The 27,088-nt window shown below is 36.9% G+C and overlaps 1 protein-coding gene across 9 annotated transcripts in view; it reads right to left on the bottom strand.

The window, feature by feature from the left end:
* SETBP1 (SET binding protein 1) overlaps window positions 1-27,088 on the bottom strand; it is a 468,541-nt gene that overhangs the window by 421,430 nt on the left and 20,023 nt on the right. For 8 of the 9 annotated variants that reach the window (XM_074279242.1, XM_074279248.1, XM_074279246.1 and 5 more), the window contains exon 2: window positions 26,061-26,723. In XM_074279242.1, coding sequence (XP_074135343.1) covers window positions 26,061-26,546 — 486 coding nt within the window. In that variant the 5' untranslated portion in view covers window positions 26,547-26,723. Of the gene's footprint in view, window positions 1-4,128; window positions 10,374-26,060; window positions 26,724-27,088 lie in introns of those variants that run through there. The other variant, XM_074279249.1, reaches the window with a different exon arrangement.

Raw genomic sequence — 27,088 nt, 5'->3', positions numbered from 1 at the left:
TTCCCTCCCTCTGCTTACCCTGTGAATGCTGCATACGGCAGCTGGGAAATAAAAGCCTCCTTTCTCTTGTTCTCCAGGGTACATGGGTGGCATGTACAGTAGAGTTCAACAGAGAAGCAGCAAACTTTAATAAGAGAGGCCAAGAAAAAAGATTGAACAAACTTTCTAAGAGGAGATAGGTTCTGTGTCTGTTCTCTAGGGATGTCATTTACAACTGTGAGATTTGTTAATTCTAGAGTTTGAGAACAGTCTGTTTAACATGGGGCAGCACCCATGTTGGCAAAAGCAGTCACAATGGCTGCTTTTTAGCTGGGATACGTCTGTAAGTATGATTGATGTGGTAGAAAGAGCACAGGAAGAAGAATTGGGAGAGCTAGATTTTAGTCTAAGCAAGTCATTTCTCCTGTAGGCCTCAGGCTACTCTTCCATTTGTGAGACCCTTCCTACTTTTCTATTCTTCTTACACATCACTTCCTTCCCCACCCATGCACTCTCTATTGAAGACATCATAGTGGGCTCCTTGCCATGCCATCTCTCAATATGAGTCATATCCCATCTCTGGGCCTTTGCACTAGCTGTTCCTTATGCCTGGGATGCCATCCTTTCTCACTAGTGTTTTTGAAATATATGATTTCCTTCAAGACTCCTCACCCATTATCTTCTGTAGTAAGCCTTTCCCATTTCCCAGTTATTCCTGTCTTAAATGCTTTAATTTTCTTGATTGATTGACTAATGCTTGGGAATTGAACTACATAATCTCTATGATCACCATAATCTCTCTATATATTTATGTCCCAGAAATCATTAATCCCAGAAAAAAGATTTAAAATAGAAAATATGCCCTTTGATGAAGTTCTGCATACAACATAGGCCTACATTAATATATAAATATATTTGCCAAGCTTCATTAATATCTTTATTATTCTTCAATATAAAGAATAATTATAAAATACAGCAACAATGTGTTGTTATAATATGTAATATTAATAATATTTTATCTTACATTTTTGTAAAGATCTTTTATCATTCCATAGTCTACATTTTAAGCTTTGGGAAATATGAGCTCCATAGATATCACTCAGGTCCATTAAAATTATTACCCATTATTTCTCTCACTCTATTAACAAGTCCAGATCTTGAGCTAGAAGGAAAGATTGTCTCAAAGATTGCTTAGATGATCAGCCTAGTCAAAAGTGGTTTCTAATTCCTCTTTACAGTACTTTGTAGATAACCACTCATGTATAACCAGGCTTCTATATCTTAGTATGTTTATACACAGACATATATGTGTGTTATACACACACACACACACACACACACACACACACATTTTTTTTCTCCTAAAGATCTTTGTGGCCAGGAACTTTGTGTTACATATAATTTCACAATAACAATAATAATAGTTATTATTATTACTTCATATAATAACAACAAATATTTTATAGTGCATTAAAATTTGCAAAGCTCTTTATAAATAGTACTTCATTTTGTCTTCACAACAACTTTGAGAAGTAGGTACTCTTATTATCCTCATTTTACAGTTGATGAAACTTCAAGTAACTTGCCCAGATTTCACAGATAGTAAGTGTTTAAGGCAAAATTTGAATTCTACTTTTTCTGACTCTAAACAGTCCTCTATTCATTATACCATCTAGCAAAACATCCTTAGTGAGGTTCTCTTGAATGACTATATATGAATTTTGGGATTGGGAGAACACTTCATCCCAGGAAGAAACAAACATCTTTCATACCCATTTACTGTTCAAACCACCAGAAAAAACACATTTTGTCATTGGACCACATAAACCACTGTTCAATAATTTAGAAAGTAAGACACAATGATAGGAGAAGCAATAGCAAAAAGAGAAAAAAGTTTAGAGAAAAAGAGAAGACAATGTGCATGTACAGATCTTGACTGAAAATGTCCCGCTCAAATCAAAAATGGGATTTCCCTATAGGCTGGGCCTCTTTTTTCCCAAGAGTTATCAAATATTTGAGCCAAGCCAAAATAACTTCTGAAATAAAAATTTTAATGCCATATCTACTCTGGGCTCTTCACCCCACACATACAGTTTCCCTTCTCATATTTCCATACATTCAGATATTCTCCAGTTGGCAAATAAGTGACAGTATGCAAATTCTCAAAAGCCACAAAGATTTGCTTTGGTGAGTACACTGAACAAACAGGGAACAATTTTGCAAGTGGTCCCAGATGGCTCAGCTTCTCTGCTTACAATGGACACTAACAAGATTTGCCATAACTAATTCATTCTTTCACACCATTACCCAGTTCCCTCACCTTGGGGGGGGCGGGGAGGGAAGGGGAGGAGGTTGGGAATCCCAGTCTTGGCCATAAGTATTTCTTGCTTCCTTCTCACACAGGAAATATTTCACCCCAAGCTGTGTTGGGAGAATTCCTATTTGGGCTGGTTAAAATGAGTTCAAGAAGGGTAAAGGTGGAAACACACACAGACTGATGTTTTTATTTTGCTTTGCTGAAAAGCTTATTTGAGGAAGCAATGACAAAGAGAGTGTTTAAAGGGTTCCCTACAGTACTGGAGAACTCAATAGCAGCCAAAGCATGGGAGCAAAAGCCCAGCAAAAATAAAATGGATTACAAAGAGAAATTGAAACCACCTAAATGCCCCAATTCCTTAAAAGATAGGAAATAAACTCATAGTTCCCTGCTAGGAAGGAGAAAAATCAGCAAAAATCTGATAAATTTCTCAACAAAGATAATAACAGAACAGAGTAGCAGCAATGTCAGTTAAAGAAATCTGTAAACATACAGAATAAGAATAAGAAGTTGGGAGTTAGTAGTGTTTTATCCATATGATAAGATGGGTATCACCTCATAAGATTTTTCCTCACTTCATTGGTAGGATCTCTTTTTTAATCTCCCTTTATTTCAAACAAATGACATGTGACAGGCTATATTCTACAAGTTTTTAAAGAAATTATCAAGCTTCTTTAACCACTGAATTTTAACTGCTGGAAATTATAACTTTTCATGGCTCTCTTTCCATCTGGAAGAGAATAGCAGCAACTTGTGGTACACAATCACTATATAATTGAGCTTTTCTATTCATTGTCTACCTATGTCCAGTCTCTCTGCCCTCTTGTCCAGCCTATAGACAATTTCTAGATAAAGATTCCTACTGTAATAAGTAGCTGAAAAGGGGTACTCCCTACTTAAAAGCCATGATTGTCTACACAGCAATTTCAAACCATTCAATCTGTTCTTCAAGGCCCTTCCAAAATCTAGCTCCTAAAAATCTCTGACACCTAACCTCCAAGACAAACCCTCCACTTCTGCCAAGTCTTTCTCCCACTGTCCAACCTCTTGACCTTTGTTGTTCCAGCACTTCCATGTCTGAAACCCCTCATCTGACAACTGGCAAACATTTCCTCATTTTTTTCTTTTTTTTCATTTCTATGTTTCATTTATATATTTTCCACATATATGTTCTCTCCAGCAAGATTTTAAACTCCTTGGAGGACACTGTCTTCTACCACTAAATATATCCAAGTTGTACAAAACTCTTTTTGGGGGGTGGGATTTGCTTTATGCATTAATCTTTCCAAGCCCTGAGCAAGGCCAAGGTGAGACTTCTTGCCCAAAGACAGTCCCATTTTGCTACTATGTTTTTTGATTTCTACACATAATCTAGATTTAAATGAGATCTAGTTACTTGCTTTACTTTTTTTTTCCTTAACAAAAGTACGTATTTAGTTTCTTAGAATAGAAAATGTGCAATTATTGCTTTATAGATAGGCTGGTTAATATCCTTGATTCTGGGAAGCAGGTAAGCATGAATCTGTGCACAATAGTTTATAAAAATAGAGACATCACATAGAGTTGTCACAGAATCATGAACTTTTAAAAATGGAAGGGAACTCATCTGACTCTCTAGTTTAACCTCTCCATTGTAAAGATATGCAAAATAAGATGGAGGTCACATATCAACTTAGTGACAGAGTCAGGACTATAATGCAGGGTCTTTTGACCCATTTTCAAGAAAAACATTAGTCATTAAATGTGTGTGTATTTATATAATATGTATTATGGAACAGTCTGTAAAATACATATATGACACATTATAGAAATAGCATTACATATGTATTTACCAAAATCAATGTGTACTGGTTATGCAGGTGAAATACAGTGACAAGAATGCTCTTCATACATATCTCTGAAGATGATTCTCCTTCATCCAGCTCTTCCCTACTATTGATTGGATATTCTATGCTTTTCGCCTTGCAACAGGACACAGATGGGCCGCCCTAGGGAGGAGGAGAGGGCCACCAAGGGCCAACAATTATCTCTCTGTATTAAATGAGATGAACAAAGGGAACCACTGTAGCTTCCCAGATCGAGGCCACAGATTGTGAAGAATCTGGTGCAAGAGTTAATTTGCAAGCCTAAAATTGGGAGCAAAGGTCACCTGTCATCCAAGAGTAAGGCAGAAAGACAATTCAGGCATCCAGAAGGTCAGCATTGGCTTGCTCCTTGGAGGCAGAAAGCAGGTGGATCATGGCAGGGCAGCCCCTCAGCAAGTTGCACTACCCACCTGTAGGACCTGGTAGGCTCTTTAGAGGCAAAGTTGTCCTGAACATCAATAATGGGCCTGGACCACACAGCATATCCCTGGAAGAGTCCCAGTGCTCCTGAGCTAATCCAATGTGACACATATAGTGGACATTCAGCAAATGTTTGCAGACTGACTCATTGAAATATGCCCCAACCCCCCAACCCCAGGTATAGAAAACATTGGGAAAATCTATAAATAATAAGGCAGATAGGTGATATAGTGCATCAAGTGTCAGGTCTGGAATCAGGAAAACCTGAGTACAAATCCAGTCTCAGACACTAGGCTAGGGAAGTCATTTAACCATGTTTGCTGTAGTTTCCTCATCTGTAAAATGAGCTGAGAAGGAAATGACAAACCATTCCAGTATCTCAGTCAAGAAAACTCCAAATGGGGACACAAATAATTGGAAATATTTAAAGGATGCAACAACACTAAGTGATAACTTATATTTATGTAAAACTTTAAAGTTTATAAGTACTTCATATACATTATCTTATCAAGCCTGATAACTATCCTCTGAGATGAATACAACTATTATCATTTTGCACATGATCATGGCTAGAGAGAGTAAAAGACTTGCTCGTGGTCACACAGTAATTGTCAAAGACAGGTTTTGAACCCAGGTCTCCTAGACAAAAAGCCTAGCATTCTATCCCTGTACCATAAAGGTTCTCTCAATATTTCTATTCCTCTTAATAATATTATCCTTCCTGAAATATGTCATGTACATTAACCTCTATTAACACATGGCAGTTCATCTATTCTTATTGATATAACAACCATAGTCTCCTCCTGAGCAGATATTCACATTACCCCAAACACAACTGAAAGATTAATGCCATAGCAGAAAGAGACTTGATTTCAGTGGAGGAGAGTGCTCCTCTACATTTGCCAACTGTACAAATAGAGGGCGAATCATTTAATCTCCCTAAGACTCAATTTCTCTATCTGGATAATGGGGAAAATAGGATTGCACTATTTCTCTTACCATTTTGCTACAAAATGTTATTAAAAAAACAAAAACCTTAAAGTTATGTAATTGAGGGTTTTGTTGTTATTGTTTTCCATACTTTCAAAGCCATTTCCTTTACTGCTCATTCTATCGCCTATATCTTCAACACAGATACTTTCTCTCTGGTTCAATTCTTTCTGCAGCTAGCTGGCACAAGGCTTAGAATGTTGGACCTGGAATCAGGAAGAAAAAAGTTCAAATAGTGCCTCAGTTATTTATTGGCTGTGTGACCCCAGGCAAATCACTTGACCTCTGTCTACCCCATTTCCAAAATTCAAATAATAACAGCACCTAAATCTCAGATCAGTAGTAAGGATCAAATGAAGTAATATATTTGGAAAGTTCTTTGCAAATCTGAAAGTGCTTATATAAATGCTAGCTGTCACAATTAGCTATTATTACCATACTAGACAGATTCCTTAGAGCACTGACCAGCAGTTCAAGAAAACCCTTTACAAGAACCACATCCCACAAGAGTATGCTCCTTCTGCACTTACCCGAGTCTTTTCTTAAAAAGAAAACAAAACAAAACAAAAAAAAAACTTACTGATGGCTTTTCATTTTAGTTCATCACTGACTTTGCTTATCAACCAATTGATTAATGAATCAACAATATATACTAAACACTGCATGGTGTTCAGTTCTGTGACATGTGCACTTAACATAGCCCCTATCCTCAAGTATCTTAAAAGTTACAAACATAAGACCAGCACCAATGAAACAATCAGAGAAGAACACAAGGGAAATAATCAACTGTTGAATATTGAGGTACAGACAAGATTCTTCAATTGCTGCAGTAAGAATCCTGCCCATCCCCACCTTTTAACATTTTGTTCCAGCTGGTCTCTGTGATTCCAAGAGCTGGAAAGAATTTCAGAGGCAATCTAATGCCACTCTTTTCTTTTAAAGATGAAGAAAGTTAAGCCGAGGAATTGTAAGTGACTTGGCCAAAGTCATATATGTAGTAAATGAACCTCCCTTTTCAGCTCAGGCCAAATGATATCAGGTTCCCCTCAAATATATAACATGAAGATATCACTGATTTCTCTTAGATATATGACATATTGATGTAACTCTGAATACTCAAGATATACATGGTGTTCAATACTCTTTTCTTTCATTTCCTTCTTCTGTGACCTGTCAATCTTCCCTAACTTACCTCAAAGTAAGAAAGTATGATTTGGTATTATCACAAAGGTGCTGATTGATAATTAGGGTGACCTGATCTCTCATTGTTGTTATTTGTCCTAGATTTTCTAAGAGAATCAATGATATCACAGGGTGATATCTTAACTTTAATGAATTGGATTTAGGTGAAGCAGAGTTGTACATAAGTCTCACCTGTCACTGAAATCCAATGGTAAGGCTAAAGTTAAGACAACTGATGATGAGCCAGAATGCAGTGGATAACTTGGGTGTCTTTGATAGTGCTCCACCTGCTTTAGCCACCTTTATGGTTGTTGGAACAAATTTCTCATCTATCCATTACATCAGAAAAAGTTTTCACATACTTGGGATAGACCTCCTATATCACCAATGGATTTGAATCCCATTGGTTATCTTTAATCTGGTTTAACCTATCTGCTGAGACTAGTTTATCAAGGTGTGAACCAGGCTATAGTTTCCTCGAGCCACATATAAGAATGGAATGCCTGATAGACAGTGACCAGCCCTAAAAAGGGTTCAACAAACCCTCATTCCAGCAGGACTAGGTCTCCTTCCCTCACTAACCCCAGATCTGCTATTAAGTTGCTAGGCAGCATTGATCACCTCTATGAACCTCAGTTTTCTAATCTGTAAAACAAATGTGTTGAAACAAATGGTTCCTAAGATCCCTTACAGCTCTAAAAACCTAACCATCTTTTCTAGTTTTCCAGAAAAACTATATGTATTGTCTTTCAAGCTTCTTTCTCATTGCTTAGTTCTTCTCAAATAGTATAAACAATCTCACTCTTCCCCAGTTAACTGCCTTTTATTTCCTCTTCTCTTTTCTTATTATCTTTATAAGTGAATGTTTCCAATTTTTGTTTTGTTTTTTTAACAACCTAGTGTCTTTGCATTAGTCACTATTTGCTGGCACATGAACCATATATTTTCTAGTCTCTCCATGCTCTTCAAACATCTTTTCCCTTTAAAGGGCAGGCAGGTATACAACATGACTTAAAAAGTAGACAGACTATAGTCATGCATTCTACATGGCTACAAGATTCAAATGAGACTTTACACAATAGCTCTAATCCACATTGATTACACAGAAGCAGGGAATTTTTTGTTTAGAAAAATATCTAGTATGGTAAAACATAATGATGCCTCAATAAGGCATCAACAGGTCCAGGTTTTAGTCATGGCACCCTGCTACTCATAAGTTATATGACTACTCTGGATGACAGTTTCCTCATTTCCTCAGTAACAACAGCTAGCAAAGTTTTCTATATATGTTAACGCACTTGAGAGAGGGAATGAAATGAAAAAGTATTTATTAAGTATTTTCTATGTGCTAAGAATTAAGAATACACAGAGAAATCAGCTTAGTCACATTGGTTCCTTAAGGCTATTGGAAGATTTGAATGAGATAATGTAAGTGAAAGTCTTTAAAAACTATTTAATAGCATGGAAAGATAAAAGTATTATTTTAAAAATATGTGGAACTAATTCTGAAGTCAAGTGGACCTGAGTTCAAATGTGGCCTCAGACACTTAACACTTCCTAGCTGTGTGACCCTGGGCAAATCACTTAATCCCATTGCCTCAGGGGGAAAAATGGGGAAACTGGAGCCCAGAGGAATTGAATACCTGACATAATGTTTGTTAGCTGGTTAGTAACAGAATTGAGACCAAAACTCAGAAAATCAGACTCTTAGCCCAGGATTCTTTCCTCCCAGCAGACTACAGATGACTTTTTCCCATCTTTCTTTCATCTATACCACACAACCTAATGCTTCATTATATTCTCAAACTCTTTCTTGTCTGAATGCCTTACTTTCCCAAATATATTTTATTAAAATCTAGGAAAAGAGAAAAGTAGCATTTGATTTTCCAGTATCTTATTTCATGCAAGTGTAGCTTCAAGTAAATGGGCTTCCTCACAGACCAAGAAAGAAAACTACTTCGTGTGACTGATTAGAAATAAGTTTCTCAAGAAGATCCTTACCAATCATGACATGCACATTTCTGAAAGTTTTTAAAGTTCAAAGAAATGGAGATGCCCTTGTTGATGTTATCATTTGTGTTTTTCCAAGTGAAAGACAGTGGGGAGGGGGGGATCCCTGGAGTTGGATGTGGAAGCTACCACACCATCTAGACAAGGTGTGTGATGTTCAGAAAAGAGCCAGCAGGATGGCCATGGACCACTCCAGAGACCACATCTGGCTACATTTTTTCCCTTTACTTCTATGGGTATCCCACTGGGTTTTTTTGATTACTCAAGTTCTGGGTCATCTGCAGCTATTAATATTGGGATAATAGCTTTTCCCTTCCTAGGTCACTGTTCTGGAGAATCCTTTATGAATGGATTATTTATTAAATCTAGGGCACTGGCAATCTCTACTCTCCTTCACTGCATGAAAATAGACCCCTCTGTTTATAAACATCCAAGAAATTTTAAAACATACAGTCTAGAGATGAAGAGGCAAAAACACCCATAACTTGACCAGTGCTACCCACAAAAAAATCCTAGGAGCTCTGGTTGAACTACCACAAATGTTCCATTAGAGAAATTGTCACAAATGAAAGAGTACAAAGTGTAGAAAACCACAGAAAGAAAAAATAGAGAGTATTTTTGCTGCATTTAAAATGATGCCTTCTATCTTGAAGACCTATCTTAAGTTTTAATCAGTGGTCTTTTACAGTTTTGATATTATATATTCTATTATTATTATAGTTTTAATATTATTATACATACTTCAAACAGTTGGATGTTCATGTTAAATGTCTTGCCTAAAAGTAGAGATAAAAAGCAGATTAGCATCTCTAGAATTTCAAACTCAATGCCCTTGGATTCATACCACCTGTAACAGGTGAGACCTACTGCCCTACTGAGACCTACTAATAGGAATATCAGAGCAATAGTACATACCAAAAACAACCAGGCATTCAGTTCTTCATAAAATTTTGTCAGAAAGGGATGGTAACCCTTTCTGTACCACACAACTTAATGTGTCATTATCTTACTGCCTTATATTCTCATTTCTTGTCTGAATGTTTTACCATAAGATATATTTTGTATATTTTAAATCCTATATTAGTGCTAGCTGTTGTTACCAAGGAAATGAGGAAACTGTGATCCAGAATGGTCATATAGTTTGTGATAAGTTTAAGGAATCACAGTTTAAGGAATCATGGCAGGAACAAGAAAAGCTTATATACCCAATCCAGAAGTTCTAATTTTCCCAAATGTGGCAAAGCCTAAATTGAAGTGGTCAAGTATTTCCAGCCAACATTGAAAATTGTCTATGCCTTGGGAGGGGAGAGGGGGACCCAGAGTGGGTGGAAAGCTGTGTGTTGTTGGTGGTTTGCTTTTTTTTTTTCCTGGCAAAGGATTAACACGTAGGTTCTTAAACAAGGGGTCCCCCCTTCCACAGCTGACAGCAGCAGCTGCAACCTCTGACTCACTCACAGAATGGCAGGGAATCCAATCAAAGAGAAAAGAAGAAAGTGGACAACCTTTCCTCAGGGAGCATGAAACACAATACCAGCCCTTCTCCAAACCCTGCAGACACCAGTCCTGATTGGAGTTTGCGTTGGAACAAAGGGAAATTGGTATTTAAAAAAAAAAAAAAAAAAAAAAAAAAAAAAAAAAACTCTTCTGAAAGCCAACTCAGCAGATGGTTTTTTTTCCCCCTCCTGGGCTATACCAGGAAAAAAGGGGAGTGGGAAGGAGGGGGGAGGGGAGGGGATCAGGGAGGAACACAACTGCCACCAGGATACAGATGACTGAGAAGTGACAAAGATGGGCAAAGTGGGCTGACCTCTAACCCGGCGGCTTCACAAAGGGCAATTAAACCATGTGTAGGCGATCTGGACTCTGTTGCCGACTACACCCAACCTGCAGCTGTTGTTCATCACAACCCCGTCTGCAGGCTTTATTAAAAGAGAGGCAACGAGGGAGAGGGAAGACAAATGTTGGGGGCTGGGAAAAGAGGAAGAACATTAGAGAAGAAGGCGGAAGAAAGAGATCATAAATCCCCACATAAAAACTGAATGAGGACTTAGGAATAAATTGGGTGACATCTCCAAAGAGCATGTCTGTCAAGACTGCAGTCACATAATAATAATAACAATAATTATTATAATGATGATGATTATACCTTACATTTATATAACACTTTAAACTTTTCAAGGTGCTTTCATAGCTTTTATCTCATTTTATCATCCTTAACCACCCTGTACATTCAGTAAGAATTATCATGCTCATTTGCAAGTTGAAGAAACTGAGTGAGGGAATACCACTAAGAGTTAGTAGAAGAGCCAAGGTAAGGTTCAGTTTTGCTTTTTAACATTAAAAACATTGCCCCTAGAAGTAAATCTTCCACAAAATGAGGTGCTTTACAGGATCTTACCTTGAGATGAGCCCTTTCCTCCACAGAAATATTCTCATTAGAGTCCAGAAACTCCCAAGGTACCTCAGATGTCACTCCCAGATTAAGTTATGGTTAAAGATAAAAATCACACTCAGCTCTGCACTGCTACAAGACCATCCTGCTTCATGCCTCACTGCTGCTGAAGGCCTGCTGAGGATTTGCTTGTAGGGGAAGGCCCTAAAAGACTCAAAGAAAGGGAGCTAGAAAAGAGGTGAGAAGCATCAGTGACAGGGTCTAGGCTCTACTCTGGCAGAGATAAACAACAATGATGATGGCTATGATGGTAATGATAATGATGAAGGCCAAATTCATATAGCATTTAATTATGTGAAAGGAATTGTTTACAAATATCATCTCATTTGATTTTCATAATAACCCTGTGAAGTAGGTATTATTAATATACAATAAAATGTAAAAATAAAAAATGAGATTTTTTCCATTATTATTACAGATTATATTTTACAGATGAAGAGACTGGGCAGATGGAATTTTAAGTGACAGCTACTAAGTGTCTAAGGTCACATTCGAATTCAGATCTTCCTGACTCCAATCTAGGGCTCTGTGAATTATGGCACCACCTAACTGTCAATGTGAACTATTGCTTTTTTTCTTGTTTTATCCACATCCAGAAATTAAGGTTGTGGGATCTTCACTAATCTAGTCATTTCATATTCCTCTAACCAGGAAAACAAAAATTAAAATTAAAAACTGTTTACTAGTCTGTATTACCTTTTGTGTTCCTGTCCCCAACATGAGCTGGCACATCCTCTGCCCTTATAAGCACTCATCCTGCAAGATCTAGTTCAACTCCTGTTTCTTTGTTAGACCTACTCTTACAATCCAAGTCTCCCTGTCACTACAATCTCTGTCCTCAATGCTTATTGCAGGAGCCTTTCAATCATCTTTGTATGTGCTATGATGATGTTTAGTAAATGTTTATTATTGATTAAATGAATGAAATGCTTTTCAAGTCAAAATGTTCAAGGAAAAATGGAAAATGCCTAGCAATACCACTGTCACAATACAGAATTGTATTTTTTTCTTCTTGATTCTACTAGGACTTAAGAATGTTCTAGCCTTAGAATAAAACCACAGAGCCCAAGCTCATTCCCTGGCAATTAAGAGTGCCTGAGATGCATCTATCTGACACAGCAAACTAAACAACTCCTTTCTTAAGGAAGTGACAATGGGATACCTAATCTGGAATTCTCTGTCCACATATTCATATTTAACAACTACTGATCGCACCTCTCATCTGTAAAACACATCTGGACACTTTAATAATATCCTGTTTGTTGTGGTTCTTTAAGTGATTTGATTATAAATTCCATTTCTAAGATAAGACCATACACTCCTTGAGGCCTAGGACAGACATGTTGACCTGAATAGAATTAGATGCACCAAATTGGAGAAGAAAACTCAATTGGGAAAGAATATTTCAGTTAATTCTCAGTGTCTGGTGAAAAAGTAAGGGATGTAGAATAGATACAATTGTACTGCTATAGGAAAAGGTTTCATCTGGTAAAGGTTATTTTTTTTCTGTTTTGTTTTGTTTCACTTTCAACACTGTTATCCTTCTGCCAGTAATAAAGGAATAAGCATGTTTATGTTTATGTTTACTGGGTGCAACAATGAAACTAATTTTACAAAGAAATCAAAAACAAAATTTCCTGCTCTTGTGGAGCTTACAATCTATTTAGGAAGATAAAAATGAAATCTGACATTAGTACAGTGTTTTGTGTTTCTGAAGCACTATTCCCATTTATTATCACATTTTATTATTACGCTAATCCTGTGAGGTAAGGAACTGGAGCAGGTGTTATTCTCATTTAACAGATTTTTCTCAACTGGCTTGCTGAAAGGATCATGTTTAGAAGAAGCAGGAAACAAACCCAAGTCTCCTCATTCTTTGCCCTTTGCTATTTCTTTTCACCAAAACAGACTTGTCTCAAGGAGGGGGGTGGAGAACAAACCAACTTATCAGCAAGTACAAATTACATTCTCTTGCTCTCGTTATTTTTTCATCCTCATCTACTATATCACAAAATACAGAGTCTCTGCCTTTCATAGGTAAAAGAAGGTCTTAGTCAATATGTCTTTTCAATCTGTATTTCAAAGTAGACTTTAGCTTCAATTTAGAGGAGGGAGAGCACAGGGATATAGAGGTTTCTTCTGTCTCCAAATACATATGTGGCCTGTAATGCCAGAAAGGTAAGAAGATAAGATCCCTGGCAAGCAATACTACATCTTCCTAAAACTTGATTCTCATCTATGCTCAAAAACTTTCAATAGCTCTCGATTTCCTCTTAAATCATCTTTTTGGCCTTCAAAGTCCTCCACAATCTACAGCTATTAAATCTTATTTGTTCTTATTTCTATTCAAAAATGCTCCATTTGAGTGAAGTTAGTTTTACCTCATGGTTTCACCCATGCAACCATCACCTGTCTCAAATACCTTATTGATGCTTTCTTTGACTACACTGCTCTCTCCTATTTCCAGGGGGAAAGAAGATGAAGAAGGGCTAAGGTGATAAGATTTGGGCCTGTGATTTTATTGGTACTGAGATCAGTGGTAAAAGGAGCTCAAAGATGAAGGATATTTCTACCAATGCAAGTCAGTATCTCTTCTTTACAAGCAGCATAGAACACTGAAAAGGTAAGTGATTTACCCAGTGATTTACAGTGTTTTTCTGAGGCAAGTCTTGAACCCAGTTCTTTGTGGCTTTAAGGACGATTGCTATTTTAGGTGTCTACTGGATACAAGACTCTTCACCAGGTTTAGTTATAATTCCACATTTTCCAGTACTCCCCTGCAAATTCCTGCCTACTACAATCTCTCTAGTACCTGACTTTAATATCTGTCCCATGAGTCTTGATACTCAATTATATCCAGTTGAGCATTTGATTATATACTCATTCCTTTCTTAAATTATTTTATCTTATTACCTTGAAAAAACTGATGTGTTTTTCAAAGTAAAGAATCTCTAAAATGTTATGATTCTATTGATTTAAAATATTCACCACCCTGCCTGGTCCCCACTTCAATTTGGTCTGAGACTTCCCTGACACCCTCTATATCCCAACCCCACAGTGCTTGTCTTTTACTTGCCTTTGTATTCTACAGCAAAATAAAAATTAATATTGAAGCTCTTACATTGATTCGGCTGCCAAGGACACTTTAGTGAGCTTATGCTCATGCCGCTCACCTATGTAGGACAGCTCAAGGGAACTATGAAAGCAAGAATTTCCAAGTCAGAACTCTGGTCTTTATCCTCAGTCAGGGAATTTAGATCTATTCCCAGATGTCACCACATGATCTTATTTCTGACCCCACACTCCTTACTCCAACCTACTCAGCATCTTCCTAACATAACTTGCCAAATCCCACCTCCAGATCCTGGCCAGGTTTCATTAGAGAGGGGAGAATATGAGATGTCTCCAAGTCTGAAACAAGACTTACCTTTTTCTATTCAAGGAGGATTGAACCTACTGTCCTATTCTGCTGGCTCAGCTTTCACTTACTGTTCTACCTCTGCCTCCAACTTCTATGTACTCCATGGTCCCTGACCTCATAGTTGGCTTTCAATATCACAGCTAGTTCTACTTTGACTAGAACTATAGTAGGGACAAATATACAATTCTAAATTTAGGGCCAAAAACATCAATTGTAAAAGACCAGAATGGCAGAGACCCAGATTGGCCATAGTTATTGTGATCGTGGAATTTTCACTGATCATATTTTTAATATAGCCATTTTTAAGATGTACTTATCTAAGGGGAAAACAATAAGGTGATCTTGAATGCTCTCTCTCTATATGTATTACATATATTCAAATATGTATTATTACATAGTTATGTATACAACATAATATTTTTGGTTATATAATATATACTATGTATGTGGTTATATAGTATAATTATACTATGTAATGAACATACTCTCCAGTGAATGCGTACGTGTGTGTACATGTAATATATGTATAGACATATACAAACACAGATACATATACATACATATGTATACACACATATGATATGCTATGTTAAAACTTACTATACCACATACTATACTTTAGTATACGTTGATATGCATATATATGTATATACATACATTCATTTATATATGCAGCATAGTATGCTATTATATACCATACTTGAATACACTATACTATACTATACTCTTAAATTTCTTCTATTTGCTTTGCTTTTTCACTTGAGAACTTTTTAGAATAACCCCAAATATATAAGTATATAAAATAAGTATACAAATCAAATATTTGCTGATAATAAATCACAATTTCACAACCCCTATTGTTTAAAAAGTTGAGATCTATAGTATATGCAATTATACATAGCATACATAGACATACATACATATGACATAGTATCATATACCATCCTAACCATGGGAAGCAATAAGCTGGTCATATTCTTCATTCATCAAACAACATTCAAGATATCACAGGCAATTCTTGACACCATAATGAAGAAGAATTGCAGACAAACTGATGAGGTGCAAAAGAGAGCAACACAAAGTCAAACAGTGGGAACCAGATCTACAAGAGACAGCACTGGGGATAGTACCTTGGCGAAAACACTATGGGGAGAAATGATAGCTCTCTTTAAATATCTGAACACCTGTCAAGAAAAGAAAGCAGATTCATTCTCTCTAACTCCCAGGAGCAAAACTAGGACCAAACCATGGAAGTTATAGCAGGCGGGGTAATTGGCCCACCTGGGGAAAGAACCTGAGACTTTGGCCTCATTAGCACCATGCTATAACCAATTAAGTTAAGTGGCCTGGCATAAACCACCAAGTGTTAGGCAAGGGGCTATCTTAAAGGATACATTCCCATCTGCAAAGAGTTAAGGAATGGCCATGGACAAGCCCTTCACAATTCTCTCTCCACCCAGAGAAAAGAATTCCACAACCAGTCCTAGCCCATACTGTTAAAGCCACAGGAATCTTGTGCAAGTCCGAGAATAAAGTCTAGGAGGAAATACAAGCTTTACAACACACACCGAAGCAACCTTCATTTGATACTCATGATGGTTATCAAACATCTTCCCAGGCCAGCCAGGAAAGTGGGAACACTTAAACTTTTCAAAGTAAATAAAGGCTTCCACTGTTTATTCTGGTGAGGTCCTAGGCCAAAGGCAAGGGCTGAGGAGGACAGTGCGTAAAGGAAGCATGATCAACAACAACAACAACAAAGACTCTCTCATAGAAACAGTAGACACATGGTATTTTGGGAGTCATCTTCCAAAAATATGAATCACCTTGGAATTACAGAATTACAGAATCTGAGTAGGAAAGGGACATCATGTTTATCTAGTTTAACCTCCCAACTAAAGCAGAAACTTTTAAACAGCATCTCTGACAGATGTTTATCCATTCTCTGGCTGATTACTTCCATTGACAGGAAAAATACTACCACATAAGTTAAGCACATTATTCAGTAATTTTATATGCTGTACAGTTTTGTGTTTCTTGTGTGTGTGAGAGCATGCACATGTGAGGTACCCATGAGAATATGAATGTTCAGCTATTTATTCCCAGATGCATCAATCTCCTGGGAGTATCAAAGTATTTGTCTGGTTCATACAAATGTACCTCTCTTTTGCCTTCCTGCCCAAGGTTTCTTTTCTGAGTTTCTGTGGCCACTTGTTCTTGCATTCATCTGTTTAAATTCTCTTTTTCCAATCTGTATATCTTTGTTTTAATGACAATAGGAATCATAAAAACAATTTCTCAGGAAAATTTCATCAAGGGTCACAACATATCAATTACAACAATTAATAGATAAGGTAGATAAAGAAAAATATTCTTTCCTTTCTCCTTATGTTCCCACATTATTTTTTCTCATGATTTCCATAGCAGACTTTCATTTTCTTTTAGTGGAGTCTAAAAGCTGAATCAACTCCACTACAGCAGTATCTCTGAACTACTCTGCTAAATTCCTTTGCTCTCTGCCCCAGCTGCCCCTAACCGGTTCCAATTACTTCCTGGCCAAAGCCACTTGTGTCTAATAAACATGCAAGGCAGTTTGTGGGATCATTCTCATTGTTGTATTTTCAACAGAGAGCTTCCGTCTTAAAGGTACAGGATACCAAGAGGCTAGGAGTACAGGGAAGGAAAAAAGGAATTTACTTTTTCATTTCTTAAATCGAACTGGGGTCCAACAGGAAACCTTGGTGTATTAGACTTTTTGAGGCAATAAATGAAATGTTGGAAAAGAATGAGGGGGAATATCTTCTTCAAACAATAAAATAATGACAGCTGTTAACTGGCAGAGTTTTCAGCTCAATTGCAGAACGTTTCTTTTACATAACTTAAAAACTTCCAATTTGAGTCACTCTTTGTTCGAAGCTATAAGTATTGGTTACAGTGATAAATGCCCACATACTTGGAAAATTTCTAAATAGATCAAGAATGCCTATCAGTGTTTTCCCCTATGGGTTGAGGAAAAAATGAAAAATAAAAGGAATTTGCCCTGTCCTCATACAATACAACCAAACACTGAGATTTAAGAGGATAAAATAGGATATAAACAAAGGGGAAATAGGTTAATGTATCAAGAATCCTGAGATTGGATCAGTTTAATCCAATAGGTTCTCAGTGAGGAACTATTTTGTGTCCATAACTGCTATAGGCAGTTGTCTATCAAAAATAAGTATAAAGAAAGAGATTACAATCTCCTTTGGAGGGACAATATACATTGAATCCATTAAATAACAATATGAGATGGGATAATGGATTTGGATTCATTAAATTATTCATTCTATTTAAGGAAAAAACAATTGTTTGTGTATACAGCAATTTGAAGGCACAGTTTCTGCCCTTAAGGAGTTAAGAACTAATAAGTTAATAAGGCACATAGTTGGAAATTATGATTCACAACACCACTTGAAAAGTGTATTCAAGAGGTAGAAAAGAAGATTATATGAGGCCAGATGAAGATGGCCATTACTTCCAAGGAAGATTAGAGGAGGCTTAGTGGAGGAGATTGCCTTTAGGTCTGGCTTTAAAGGAACATTCTTAAAAGATCCTTAATAGAGGATCTAGGGTCACATCCCAGGTATTTCTGTGTCTTCCTGCCTTTGATGATTCTGGAAAAATCATTTCACCTGACTAAGATTCCAACAAGATGATCCTTAAGGTCCTTTCCATCTCTACATGCAGTGATCCTATGATTATGCACCAACATGAGCAGTATAGATAATTAAAAAAAATACATGAGAGTTTGGAGAAAATAGAGGTAACCAGGGGCTGAGATAGTCACAAATGGAAGCTAGAAGGAAGCTTATAGGACATCTTTTCTAAGACTTTTTCTTTTGCTAATGAGAAAAAAGGGGTCCAAAGAGATTAATAACTAGAATTTGAAACCAGGTCCTGATTCCAAATCAATTATGTTTTCCTTCATCAAGATGCATTAGAGATGAAGACTTCCTGTTAGAGATAAAATTTCAGTTAAATTTTGAAACATAAGTATCAGTATTAAGGGCATCCAAAGGGACATTGAAAAGTTGTCTCTTTTGCAAAAATATTATTTGCTCTAAGGCCCAGAGTTAATTTTATGCAAATGAACCAAGGATCTGAAAGGAATGGGAAAATTTGGGTTCTTCATTAATAGAGCTTGTACTTTTACTACAAAAATGATGTTGCAGTAGGTCCAAACCCAAGGCTGAGTTCTCTTTTGAAAAAAGTTGCACAGAAGGTGGAAGAATTTCTCTTTTCTTCCTATTCTACTACAGGTCTTTCCCAACCCTTCCACATGTTTTTCAGCCATGTCCAGATCTTTGTGACTTCATTTGGGGTTTTCTTGATAAAGATACTGGAGTGCTTTGCTATTTTCTTCTCCAGTTTGCTTTACAAATAAAAGAACTGAGGCAAACTAGGTCATATAGCTAGTAATTGTCTGCTAAATGTTTCTGACTATAGATCTAATGCTCTATAGACCATGTCTTCTAACCAGTAATAAAAAGAACTCAAATACCAGTGTATCTGGTAGATGGAAGATGTCTAGAGCCCAAGTTAAGAATGAAGAACTTTTTCAAAGCAGTGAATTTCCGCATAGAATCTAAATTCATTGAGAGTAGATCTTATTTAAATTTTCTCTTTGCATTCCCTCAGTGTCTAGCATGATGCTTAACTTATAGCAGTACTTGTTGACTGATGGCAAATATTGTCCAAATGTAGGAATAAATTAGTCTGGGTACCATAAGGATCCTCGCTACTATTTGCTTCATAACAATAACTACTTACTGACTCTCTGGGGAAAAAGAAGAGACAATGGGCAAAGAAATAACTTACCCATATAAAATGAGCCTTCACAATGCATAAAATCAGAAAATGTTTGAAATCAGATAACCTTAGAAACCATATTGGTTCAATACTTGCCCCATCCCACCTTATTACAGACAAGAAAATGGAGGCCAAGGAAAGGTGATTTATCTTAGACCATTTATTTACTTACTATCCCTAGTCTAGGCTAGAACCAAAATTCTGATTTCCAATCCAGAGTTGTTTCCACTATACTAGATTACCAATCAGAAACATATCTTTCCCTCCCCCCAAAGTCATTCCTATAAGACAACCTGACATTTTAACTATAAGAGAATGAAAAAAAAAAAACTTTCCAATTACTGTAAGTGGAAGGAGGTGGGAGATACAGTACAAGGAATATAAAACTGAAGAAAAAGAGAAATCCTCTGGGGATAAAATAAATAAATAAAAGAAGAAAACCAGCATCTTGCAAAGAAATGATAGTGAGATGCATCCAAATAGGGAAAGGGCTGATGGAACTGAAAAGAAAGAAGCTTATTCAAAGAATCCATGTGATACTTCCCTAAAGATTTGAATTGATGGAAACTTCCAGCTAAATGAGTAGCATCTAGGCATCTCCCTGTGTGTGTCTGCTTGTGCCTAATGAAAGAAAAGTGCTTCAGGTGGAGATTGAAATAGATGACCACAGAGGCTCCTTATATTCTATGATTCTATAAATGTATGATCTCCAAAGTGAGTAAAACAGAGAGGGTTGGCAATTCTCAGAGAAGTACTGGGACGCAAACATGTTACCCAATATGGCAGAGAAAACTGTAAGGAGAGTTAAGGTCAAAGGAAGTGGACGCTGAGAAGCAGTGCAATCTAGGAGAGAACTTGGGGTGTGCTAGAGTCATCTCAAATAATTTCAAGAAACTTGCTAAATTTTCAGTATGAACATTTATTCCTTAGAAATCAGCAAATGCTACATATCAGGGCTTTATTTATTTATTTGTTCATCTATTCATCCATTCATTTATTTATTATTTCACTGATTGTCCCAATTTAAGAAAGTAAAGAAAAATAATATTTTAATGATATAAATTTAATTTAAAAGTGTGCTATGCATACATTTTCCTCTGAAGAGACAGTTTTTTGCACAAGGCCAAAAGGAAAAAAGAAATTTCTCTTTCTGGTTCCTATTGACTAGACTAGGTCTTAATCATCTCATAGCCAGATGACTGAAACAATGCCATAATTGGTCTCTAAATCTCCCACCTTTCCCGTTTCAACCCAATCTACACCCACTACCAGCTGAGTCTTTCTCAAGTATGACTTGGACCATCTCATTACTCTGTTCAAAAATTTTCAGTAACTTTTCAATTTTCTTCCTCTACATCCCAAAGTCATCTTCTGATAATTCACTGTAGCATGGACACAATCCTGTATTCTCAAATGGCAGCCAAATACAGAATATAGCAGATCCTAGATCAAATCATAAAGATTTTGAATCTGGGCCTAAGAAGATGCAGAGGCAGAGAATGTCGGAAAGGCCATCCTATAAAAATGAAGATAGGCCTCTCCTCAGAAGGCATGAGATCTTCAAGTCAGAAACATTTCTGGTCATAGCAATTCATGAAGTTAACCTATTAAAAAGCAAAAAGGGAATCCTATCATATGCTGCTCCTCTGAAGCACATATTGCTTTACTCTTGTCTTTTTACTTCTAGATATCTAGAATGTAATAGGAATATAATAAAGGATTTTTAGTTCATCAATTGTTATCTGCAGAGAGAGAGGAAGAACCCATGTCAAAAAATAAAATCAAATCAGTATTCTATTGAAATAATGATACTTAGGGAAATTGAGACTCCTGAGATATTACCTACATTCCTACAAGTTTGTGGCAGAGTGAGAACTAGAACTTTTAAATCTTTGCTCTTTTTAATCTAACATGACTGTATTTCTGTAAGTTATGGAATCTACAGCAACTTCTGAATCATCTCAAGGTAGAAGAAAAGGCTAGGGTTTGCTTGCCAGCCAGAACACTCAAGGTAAATAAGACCTATTTGAAAGTCTTCTCTGGATCATGCTGGCACTGTTCAGACTTTTCATGTCAAAGTCTTTGTAAAGTTGCTTCCAAGTTTTCATTACTCAAATCCTATTATTTATATTGATACTTTAACAAGCAAAGTGGGCTCTAGGGGATGAAAAAGAAGACTTCTATAAACAAAAATGGCTAGAAGCATCTCACAGTATTATATCATCAAGAAAGTCTAATCCTAACTAGTCCCCAGAAATGTAATCAAATTAACAAAATCTAAAACTTGACTTTATGCTCAACTTCTGCTGAACTGAAAAGTAACCTATCTAGAAAATGATACAGAAAATAATCTCATAAATACAAGTCTGGATATAAGACTAGCCTGAGGTAAAATTTTATAGTCAATGAAGACTTTAAAACTCTACAGGTAAACTTTTCAGATCCCATTGGAGCTAGCATACTACAGTAAAAAGGGCATGAGCTAATCATCATCATCATCATCAGAAAAAGACTTGCTGCATTCAAATACTGCCTTATATGTCATTTAACCTACTTGGTCCCCAGTTTCCTCATTTTTAAAATTTGGGGTTGGACTACATGTCTTCTAAGGTTCTAGGTCTACAGTTATGATGTTTTGTCCTCTTGAGGGGTCCTTCTCTTTGATTGCTCCACTAAGAGTCATGACAATCTGAGTTCATGGGACAGTTAGATGGTGCAGTGGATAGAGCACTAGCCCTGAAGTTAAGAAGACCTGACTTCAAATCGGGCCTCAGACATTTAACATTTACTAGTTGTGTGACCTAGGCTAAGTCATTTGATCCCAATTACCTCCCCTCACTCCCCCCACCCCCCAAAAAAAGATCTGAATTCAAATCCAGATTGAGACACAACCTGTGTGACTCTGGACAAATTGCTTTACCTCCATCTGTCTCAGTTTTCTTGATTGTAAAATGCACTTGATTCACAGGGAACTTGTAAGGATGAAGTGAAATTTTCATGCAAAAGAGACACTTCTTGGAAATTATAAAATCCTCACTTCCTCTTCTTTTCCTTGCACTTTTTTTTTCTCACTTTTCTTTCCCCATAAACCCACCTGTAGGTAAATCTAATTCTGTTTGACAGGTCATGCTTTAGGATTGAATTGTGGCAAGAAAGCTTTTAACACAAGTTTATATCTATAATGGACTTAACTGGGAGAATGTACATGGTAGTTCATTCAGTTTGCTAGAATATTTGTCACTCATGCTTCAACAATTTTCTTCTTACTGAATTAAAGTAATGGCAAACCAGTTATGACTTTGGCTGTCTCTAAGGATTGTGCGATCATAGACTCAGAACTTAAAGAGACCTTAGAAGTCATTTATTCAACCCCCTCATTATTACAAATGAGAAAATAGAGGTCTAATTTGTCCAAGGTAATAATTAATATAGCCAAAATTTGAACTCAGGTCCTTTGATTTAAGTTCAGAATTAATTTCACTGCAATAAATTGTTAATTTTAACTAAATTAATTAACCAAACCTGCCCCAAAATGGTCTTTTTTGGGAAGGAAGTGTTGACTTTAGAATTAAGTGTAAGTTAGAACTATACAAGTCAATCCAAAGCTATGCAGTAAAAACAAGGTCTACATGAAAAAGACCATTATGTTATGGATCTGAGTCTAAAGAGAGATTGTAGGGGGGGGAAAAAGAAAAGAGGAGAAAAGAAGAGATGAGGACTGTTGAGAAATCCAGTTCCTTTTCTCTATACAAAGAACTAACATCACAATTTTTGTACAAAAATGAAAATTTGAGCTTTTAAATTCACAGATATCAGTTTGTTTTTCACCTTTTTAATATCCTATCTAGTCCCTTCCCTGCTAGTTTTGTTTATGCTTCTTTGTTTTTTAAATATATATTTTCAAAGCATATCAATTGAAAATGTTTAATGGTAACTAACACTGGGCCCACTGCCTAAGCATGCACTCACACAGAAATGGCTTCCATCATCCTTCAAATAGTCTGGTCACAATGTTATGGAAATTAGACTAGCAGCTCACCCACCCCACAGATAACCCTATCAGCTGTCTTTATGCTTTCCCTTCTCTAGGAATAAAAAAATTCAGGCACAGGGTTAAAAAAAAAAAAAAAAAAAAAAAAAAAAGCCAGATTGAAAAGTATGATAAGAACCAAGTCCCAAATGATCCTCTATCTTGTGTAAGAAGCCCTTGTCCTGATGTTGGCATGATCCAGTATTTTGCACTAAATTCCTGCTGCTCCCCAGTCCTTCTAGTCCCTGCTAAGTGCTGAAGCTCTCCTTTGTCTGGTCACACATCAGAATTAGCACAATGCACCACAGATAAGGAAATTCATCTTAGATTCAATTAAGACTCACCAGCATTTAGAGGAGGGTGCCCAACTCCATGAAGGAAACTGGTTTGCCTGAGCACTGGCATATGCAAATGAATGCCACGCAGCACTTGCTGGCATTGTCATCAGTGGAATCAGTCCCAAGGCATGGATTCCAAGGGATAGCCTGAGGTACTCTGAAGCATTCCAACAGGCACAAGGGAATCTTAGGGGCAATTCTTTTGGCTTTAAAGAAGGCAGAAGAGGTATCTATTAAACCACAAGGAATTGTTGGGGCTTTCCCCAGGATAGAGAATTTAGAGAATTGTTTTTTGTTTTTTTTTTTGTTTTGTTTTTTAATCCAAAAGAAACAGGTGATGGCTGTTCCGTGGGCAGCTATTCAAATCCTTCCATTTCTCTGGGAATAAAGGGAAACAGACAGAGGCATTTGTTTACATGATCCCCACCTAACATGATAGAGTTACAACAAAGCAGTAGAGTCAGTGGTGCACATTTACATCATCATGAAATTCCAAATCCAGAGCAGATATGCATTTTTAAAGGATCTCCTATGGAATCATTCATGATTCTAGAAAGTTTTCAAAATGGTTGAGACCCCCTTTGATTTGTGTGTGTGTGTGTGTGTGTGTGTGTGTGTGAGAGAGAGAGAGAGAGAGAGAGAGAGAGAGAGAGAGAGAGAGAGAGAGAGAGAGAGAGAGATTGTATTTTCATACAAAGAGAATCTAGAAATGATCAAAAAGACCTGATAAAAGAGAAAAGTGACACTTTTAAGCTGTGGGTATGAAGTAATAATTCTCAAGGATCCTTTGTACTCATAGAATTTAAAGATTCAAGTTCTCTTGATTTTAAAATGCATCAATCTAGCAATAAGCTCAAGCATTGGAAATACCAGATTTAAACTAAAGAAATAAGTAATTCTTAACTAGGCAGTAGGATCAGTATTATAAAGTGCTACCTGGAAACCAAAGAACCAATGAGGTCAAGATTGTTTATAGGTACACCCCAGACTATAAAAAGATTCCCTTAGAACCTAGTTAGGTAGGGACACTTATCTCTTCTAGTATTCTCAATCACCAGACAATGAAGACTCCAAGTATAGGTGGAGATGGAGCAGAGAATGAGCTCTTGACCTACATGGTATTCTAAGTGTCTGTCAGAAACAATGATAACCACAAGGAAGCCAGGAATGGATAATGATAAAATTATTTGTTTTATGAAATGGCTTTCTGGGGAAGGAGAAAAGCAAAGATACAGAAAGTAGCACAGATGATATAAAAACAAAAAAAATATTAAAATGTACTTTTAAAAAAGGAAGTGGATGGCAATCTTGGTTCAGATGGCTGTTGTTATAATAGAAATTATTATCTAATAATATATATTATTGTAACTTCTACAAATCCATGCCAAGCACAGTGAAACCTCTATTAAGTGGAATTTACCTAACTGGAACCATTCAACCGAAACTCCTACAGTTGCTGCCCTTTAAGGGAAAAAAATATATGCATACCTATAATTTAGTTTTAAAACCCAAGCTCAAGTTATATCCCAGAGTTAGGGCATTGGGAAAGTCAGTAGACTATCCTACCTTCTCATTATATCCATCTTCATTCTTAGAAATCATCACCTTGATGTTCAAAAGTACCAACCTAAGACCATGAAAGATCACCAGACTAACCTTACCCAGGAACTACGTTACTAAGACTGTAGGCTTAATATAGAGAGCTACCCAGAAAATGTAAAGAGTGATTCTCAATAATAAAGATTGAAATAAACTCAGTTAACCAGAAAATTCACTTCACCAGAACTCCCTTAACTCCAATCTCACCTTGAATTAAATGTTCTATTGAACTGAAATTTCACAGTTTCTTTGTCTGCATTCTGATCACTGTATCAGAAGACCTCACTTCCAGTTACAATCAAAGACATATTACATAAAACTGACACAGTCATTTGAGGCTGACAAGGGACAGAAGCTCTGTTATCAGACCTTCCAACAACAAGGTGATAGTGCTATCAGATCTTTGTGTAATCTTCATAGAGAAAGGTGGGTAAGAAATACATAGAAAAGACAATTCAAGGAAGAACAACTCCTTTCCCTTTTGGGCCTTGATTAAAAATAGGTCTTATCTGTACAAACCCTAAGGTTTATGTTTGAAAAAGTATAAGCAGTGGCTAGCCAACCCTTGGAAAATACATGAGCAATAAGACATATATGAGTCCTTACCTTTTTTTTTGAGTGGCTTCGCTCCTCATCCTTGGTGGCTTTATTATTTTTCCCAGCACGTGAAAGCTTCTGGTCTCCAGATTGCTTGATGGTGATCTTAATCTCAGGTGGGCAAATATAGTTCTCCAGGTTCTTGGGAGGCTTCTTAGCCCTCTTAGTGGTCTGGATCTTAAGTTTCAGGCTCCCCTCTGTGAAATTAGCCTCCTTGATAGAAAATTCCTGCTCTTCAAGGCCATCTCCTGCCACCCATTTCTCACTGTCTGCATTAGAGTTGGAATCCACATCCCGTCCAGAACCCAGCTCATCTTCTTCCTCCGGTTCCATCCGCTCTCCCCCTGCTGGGATCCCTTTTCCAGATCCTGGGGCAGGGAGCAAAGATTCTCCTGCACAGCTTGGAGTGCCTGGGGGTTTGGCTGAAGTGACAGACAGGAACTCGTTCTCACCCCCCCTTTGGCGGGAGCTGCTTAAAATCTCCCTGGACTCCATGACAATCCAACAGCCCCACAGGAGTTCTCAGGAGGGGGGAGGGGAAAGGGAAGGGGGAAGGGAACTAAAGAGAGGAGAAAACACCCAAAGTCTCCGAAACAAAAATGTCCTTCTACTGTGTTCAGAGTCCCAGGGGTCCAGACACGGCAAGATGTTCAGAAGTGACCAGATCTACAACTGAGAAACAGAGAGAAAAAGTCAGCAGTTAAGGCATGATAAACCAAGAATTCTATAGAAACTATGAGCCTACCCCATCCCACCTAAAGCCTTAGAAAAGAGATTAAGAGAAGCCATACTGAATTCTCCACAACCCTTGAGGGAAAAAAAAAGAAGAGAAGTGAAAGAGAAAAAAATAACAAATTTTAATTTTTACTGATTTCTTCTGGGGTTTTTTGTTTGTTTTTTCTTTGTTTGTTTTGTTTTGTTTTGTTTTTTAACTGATTTTCACTGATTTCTTCTACCAGGAGTTGAAAGATAGAAGGAAGTAATACTCCAAGTTGGAGAATTTTTTTATAGACATTGAAGCTGGTATTGCCACATCT

The sequence above is a fragment of the Sminthopsis crassicaudata genome, chromosome 1 (genome assembly GCF_048593235.1).
Source record: "Sminthopsis crassicaudata isolate SCR6 chromosome 1, ASM4859323v1, whole genome shotgun sequence".
Classification (NCBI taxonomy): Eukaryota; Metazoa; Chordata; class Mammalia; order Dasyuromorphia; family Dasyuridae; genus Sminthopsis; species Sminthopsis crassicaudata.
Note: the sequence above shows the minus strand (reverse complement) of the source record. Positions and strands in the feature narration are given on the sequence as shown.